Consider the following 5390-nt stretch of genomic DNA (forward strand, 5'->3'; position numbering starts at 1 on the left):
ACTGCTGCTTGCACAGGGGACCTTTCCTTCAAGAGCCCTGTGGCACAGAGTGGTAAAGCTGCAGCACTGCAGTCCTAAACTCTGCTCATGACCTGAGTTCGATCCCCGTTGGAAGCTGGGTTTTCAGGTAGCCGGCTTGAGGTTGACTCAGTCTTCCATCCTTTCGAAGTCGGTAAAATGAGTATCCAGTTTGCTGGGGGGGGGGAAGTGGAGATAACTGGGGAAGGCAGTGGCAAACCACACTGTAAAAAGTCTGCCGTGAAAACGTGAAAGCAACGTCACCCCAGAGTCGGCACTGACTCGTGCTGGCACAGGGGACCTTTCCTTTCATATGTTGTACTCTACCCTGAGCCCCACGGGGAATAGGTGGAATAGAAATATACTAAAATAAAGAAATAAAAAGGAGGACAGCAAAGAATAAAGGGATCAGAGAGGAGTTTTTATCTCCAGCAAGAAGCTGTTTACAAGCCGGTTGGAACGAGAGAATGAAACTCTTAAGCAACCTGCTGGCAAACAAGAGGGAACACAGCTGAAAAACATATTCCGCAGCCAGCCAGTTTCCAGCAAGTATCGTTATGATCTAGTGGTCCCCGGGCCTGAGAGCAAGCAACTGACTGTAGACTTTCACCCAGCCAAGCCCGAGGCTTCCTTATAGAAAGGTTAGCCATGGGCCAACAATCCCCATCTAGGTTTTGGGGGTGGGGGCCCGCGCTTGCTTACGAGCAGACACGGATCGCTGCCAAGAACACAGCCGTCAGACAGCCTGCGGGGAAAACTCCAGCATACAACAGCCGCATCAGCAGAGTTGGAGAGGCTTCAAACAGCAGTGGAAAGAGAGAGAGAGAACTTTTGAGTTTCACTTTGGGATGGGCCAATCTCTACAAAGACGCCCAGAGCTGAACACCTAGGAAGCTGCCCGATACTGAATCAGACCCTCAGTCCATCACAGTCTGTCTTGTCTAATCTGAAAGCCAGCAGCTCTCCAGGGTTTCAGGGAGAGATTTTTCACATTACTCACTGTCTGGTCCTTTTAAACTGGAGATGCCGCTGGGGACTGAACCAGGGACATAAGAGAAGCCCTGTTGGATCAGGCCAGTGGCCCCTCCAGTCCAACACTCTGTGTCACATAAGAACATAAGAGAAGCCCTGTTGGATCAGGCCACTGGCCCCTCCAGTCCAACACTCTGTGTCACATAAGAACATAAGAGAAGCCCTGTTGGATCAGGCCAGTGGCCCATCCAGTCCAACACTCTGTGTCACACATAAGAACATAAGAGAAGCCATGTTGGATCAAGCCAGTGGCCCATCCAGTCCAACACTCTGTGTCACACATAAAAACATAAGAGAAGCCATGTTGGATCAGGCCAATGGCCCCTCCAGTCCAACACTCTGTGTCACATAAGAGAAGCCATGTTGGGTCAGGCCAGTGGCCCATCCAGTCCAACACTCTGTGCCACACATAAGAACATAAGAGAAGCCATGTTGGATCAGGCCAATGGCCCATCCAGTCCAACCCTGTGTCACACATAAGAACATAAGAGAAGCCATGTAGGATCAGGCCAATGGCCCCTTCAGTCCAACACTCTGTATCACACAGTGGCCAAAAAACCCAGGTGTCATCAGGAGGTCCACCAGTGGGGCCAGGACACTAGAAGCCCTCCCACTGTGCCCCCCCAAGCACCAAGAGTACAGAGCATCACTGCCGCAGACATAAGAACATAAGAGAAGCCCTGTTGGATCAGACCAATGGCCCATCCAGTCCAACACTCTGTATCACACAGCGACCAAAAAACCCCCAGGTGCTATCAGGAGGTCCAGCAGTGGGGCCAGAACTCCAGAAGCCCTCCCACTCTTGCCCTCCAAACACTAGGAAGACAGAGCATCAATGCCTCAGGCGTAATTTATTATTTATTTATTTATTTTATTGGACTTATAGCCTGCCCTACCCTCCAAAGCAGGCTCAGGGCGTAATAACGTAAGAGAAGCCATGTTGGATCAGGACAATGGCCCCTCCAGTCCAACACTCTGTGTCACATAAGAACATAAGAGAAGCCATATTGGATCAGGCCAATGGCCCCTCCAGTCCAACACTCTGTGTCACATAAGAACATAAGAGAAGCCATGTTGGATCAGGCCAATGGCCCCTCCAGTCCAACACTCTGTGTCACACATAAGAACATAAGAGAAGCCATGTTGGATCAGGCCAATGGCCCATCCAGTCCAACACTCTGTGTCACACAGTGGCCAAAAAACCCAGATGCCATCAGGAGGTCCACCAGTGGGGCCAGGACACTAGAAGCCCTCCCACTGTGCCCCCCCAAGCACCAAGAATACACAGCATCACTGCCCCAGACATAAGAACCTAAGAGAAGCCATGTTGGATCAGGCCAATGGCCCATCCAGTCCAACACTCTGTGTCACACAGCGACCAAAAAACCCCCAGGTGCTATCAGGAGGTCCACCAGTGGGGCCACAACTCCAGAAGCCCTCCCACTCTTGCCCTCCAAACACTAGGAAGACAGAGCATCAATGCCTCAGGCGTAATTATTTATTTATTTATTTTATTGGACTTATAGCCTGCCCTACCTGCCGAAGCAGGCTCAGGGCATAAGAACATAAGAGAAGCCCTGTTGTATCAGCCCAGTGGCTCATTCAGTCCAACACTCTGTGTCACACAGTGGCCAAAAAACCCAGGTGCCATCAAAAGGTCCACCAGTGGGGCCAGGACACTAGAAATCCTCACACAGTTGACCTCCCCAAGCACCAAGAATACAGAGCATCACTGACCCAGACAGAGTTTCATCCAGGGGTGGCCAAACTTGCTAAACGTAAGAGTCACGTAGAATAAATGTCAGATATTTGAGAGTTCCACAAGACATGAACATCAGATGTTTGAGATCAGGAGGAAGGGAGGGAGAAGAAGATGAAGATATTGGATTTATACCTGGGAGAACCAGGTTTGATTCCCCACTCCTCCACTTGCACCTGCTGGAATGGCCTTGGGTCAGCCATAGCTCTGGCAGAGGTTATCCTTGAATCTCAGAGCAGTCACAATCTCCTTTACCTTCCCCCCCACCCACAACAGACATCCTGTGAGGTAGGTAGGGCTGAGAGACCTCTCACAGCAGCTGCCCTTTCCAGGACAACTCCTACCAGTTTGGTGAGCCAATTTGGTGTAGTGGTTAAGCGTGTGGACTCTTATGTGGGAGAACCGGGTTTGATTCCCCACTCCTCCACTTGGAGCTGCTGGAATGGCCTGGGGTCAGCCATAGCTCTGGCAGAGGTTGTCCTTGAAATGGCAGCTGCTGTGAGAGTTCTCTCAGTCCCACCCACCTCACAGAGTGTTCGTTGTGGGGGAGGAAGAAAAAGGAGATTGTGAGCCACTCTGAGTGGAGGGCAGAATATAAATCCAATGTCGTCGTCTTCTTTTACCAGAGCTACGGCTGACCCAAGGCCATTCCAGCAGGTGAAAGTGGAGGAGTGGGGAATCAAACCTGGTTCTCCAAGATAAGAGTCTGCGCACTTAACCACTACACCAAACTGGCTCTCCAGGAGGAAGGAAGGAAGAAAGGAAGGCAAATAGATGGGGGAGGGAGATGGAGGTGGAAAGAAAACAACATAACGTTAACTTTAAGTGCATTCTCCAAGTTGCTGGCTGGCTTGGCTTGCAGAAGTGATTTAAAGAGACAAATGCCTTTTCTAAGCCGGGCTTCAAGAGCCACATAGTATATGTTAAAAATCTACATGTGGCTCTCAAGTCACAGTTTGGCCACCTCTGGTTTCATCTATACCCTGTGGTTAATAGCCACTGATGGACCTTCTGCATGCCAAGCAGATGCTCTGTCATCGAAATCATCCCCACCCCCTTTCTACTTGGTGCTTTTTGCAGCGGTGCCCTTCTCTCCAGGGACCGCCCCCCCCCGCGCCACCTGCCCTTATCTCTCAAATACCATCCCACATCCCTGCCTGTAGCCATCTAAAATTAAAAAGGTAAAGTAATAGAAACTAGCCGAGAAGGCACAATGGCCCTTTGATGTACAGTACACTGCAGAAGGGGCATGAAGGCTAAATGCAAACTGATATTTTACCAGCTTTGTACACAGCGGCTACGTGGAGTGATAGAGTCCGCACCGCACAAAAAGTTCTCGCCGGATATATTCAGAGAGCATGCAAATAGGTCACAATCCATGTTCCCTCTAGGCTGCGTTAGTGTGAGCTAGCTCACAATATTTTCGCCTCCGGCTCACACATTTTTGTCTTCGCCCAGGAAAAATGTCCCTGGAGCAAACTAATTTATGCAGTCGCTCACAACTTTAACGCCAGTAGCTCACAAAGCCGAATTTTGGCTCACAAGACTTCATAGCTTAGAGAGAGAACATTGGTCACAATATCCCAGACACCCATATAAATGCATGAAATAGTCTTATACCAAAGAATGCATTTAAACTATGGCTCAGGAGCCACACATAATGTGTAGCTCTTGAAACCTGAATCGCCCTGTCGGCTGGCAGCTTGGAGAATGCATTTAAAGTTAAAGTTGATTTCTTTCAGCCTCTCCTCCCTCTATCTTCCTTCCTTCTTGTGGCTCTCAAACACCTGACATCCATGTCTTGCGGCTCTTAAACATCTGATGTTCATGCCTTATGGCTCTCAGACATCTGACACTTATTTTACACGGCTTTTATGCTAAGCAAGTCTTATACTGAACGGGATTCTTGGTTTTTCAAGCTCAGTATTGCCTACTCAGACTGACAGCTGCTCTTCAGAGTCTCAGGCAGGAGGTCTTTCCCATCACCGACTCCCCCCCCCCCATCCCTATTTAGACCTGGAAATGGCAGGAACTGAACCCAAGGCCTTCTGCATGCCAAGCAGAACCTCTGCCACCAGACACACCCATTCCTGCCCAGTTAAGATGGCTCTGCCAGCTGCAAAGGAGATTCTCTAAAGGCCAGTCTTACCTTGCGGGTGCTGCCACTCTGGGAGGGCTGAAGCCCGGGCAGGAAGCCTCCATCCCCATCTTCCTCGGTTTCCCCCGCCGGGGGGCTCTCCTCTTCGGGGATCATCACCACCGGTGCTGGAGGGGCATCTGTGGGGCAGCCCCAGGTGGGACTAGGGCTCTAGGGCACAAGCGTGACTCCTGAGCCAGGGAAGTCACACCATAGATGAGCTTTTCCAGGTCCTTGGCGCCCCTATTCGGAGAACTAGTTGGGTATTCGGCCACTCTTTAGGTTCTAGGACAACCAACAGTGGGATCTTGATCACTCTTTCCCAAGATACCTGGGACTCCAAGAGACCCTCCCTGGCACTTTTTGGCCAAGATCCCTTGAAACGAAGCCTGCAGACACAGTGAAGGCGGGCACCCCTGGATCCTTCCCTCCCACAATCTTGCT

The 5390-nt window shown here is 50.5% G+C and overlaps 1 protein-coding gene across 1 annotated transcript in view; it reads right to left on the minus strand.

The window, feature by feature from the left end:
* RHPN1 (rhophilin Rho GTPase binding protein 1) overlaps positions 1-5063 on the minus strand; it is an 84557-nt gene extending 79494 nt beyond the window's left edge. Inside the window, exon 1 of the mRNA XM_060243055.1 lies at positions 4959-5063. Within this exon, the coding sequence (XP_060099038.1) occupies positions 4959-5063 (105 nt within the window). The remainder of the gene's footprint in view (positions 1-4958) is intronic.
* Positions 5064-5390: the final 327 nt, after the last annotated feature.

This window comes from Heteronotia binoei, chromosome 7, assembly GCF_032191835.1.
Source record: "Heteronotia binoei isolate CCM8104 ecotype False Entrance Well chromosome 7, APGP_CSIRO_Hbin_v1, whole genome shotgun sequence".
Taxonomy (NCBI): Eukaryota; Metazoa; Chordata; class Lepidosauria; order Squamata; family Gekkonidae; genus Heteronotia; species Heteronotia binoei.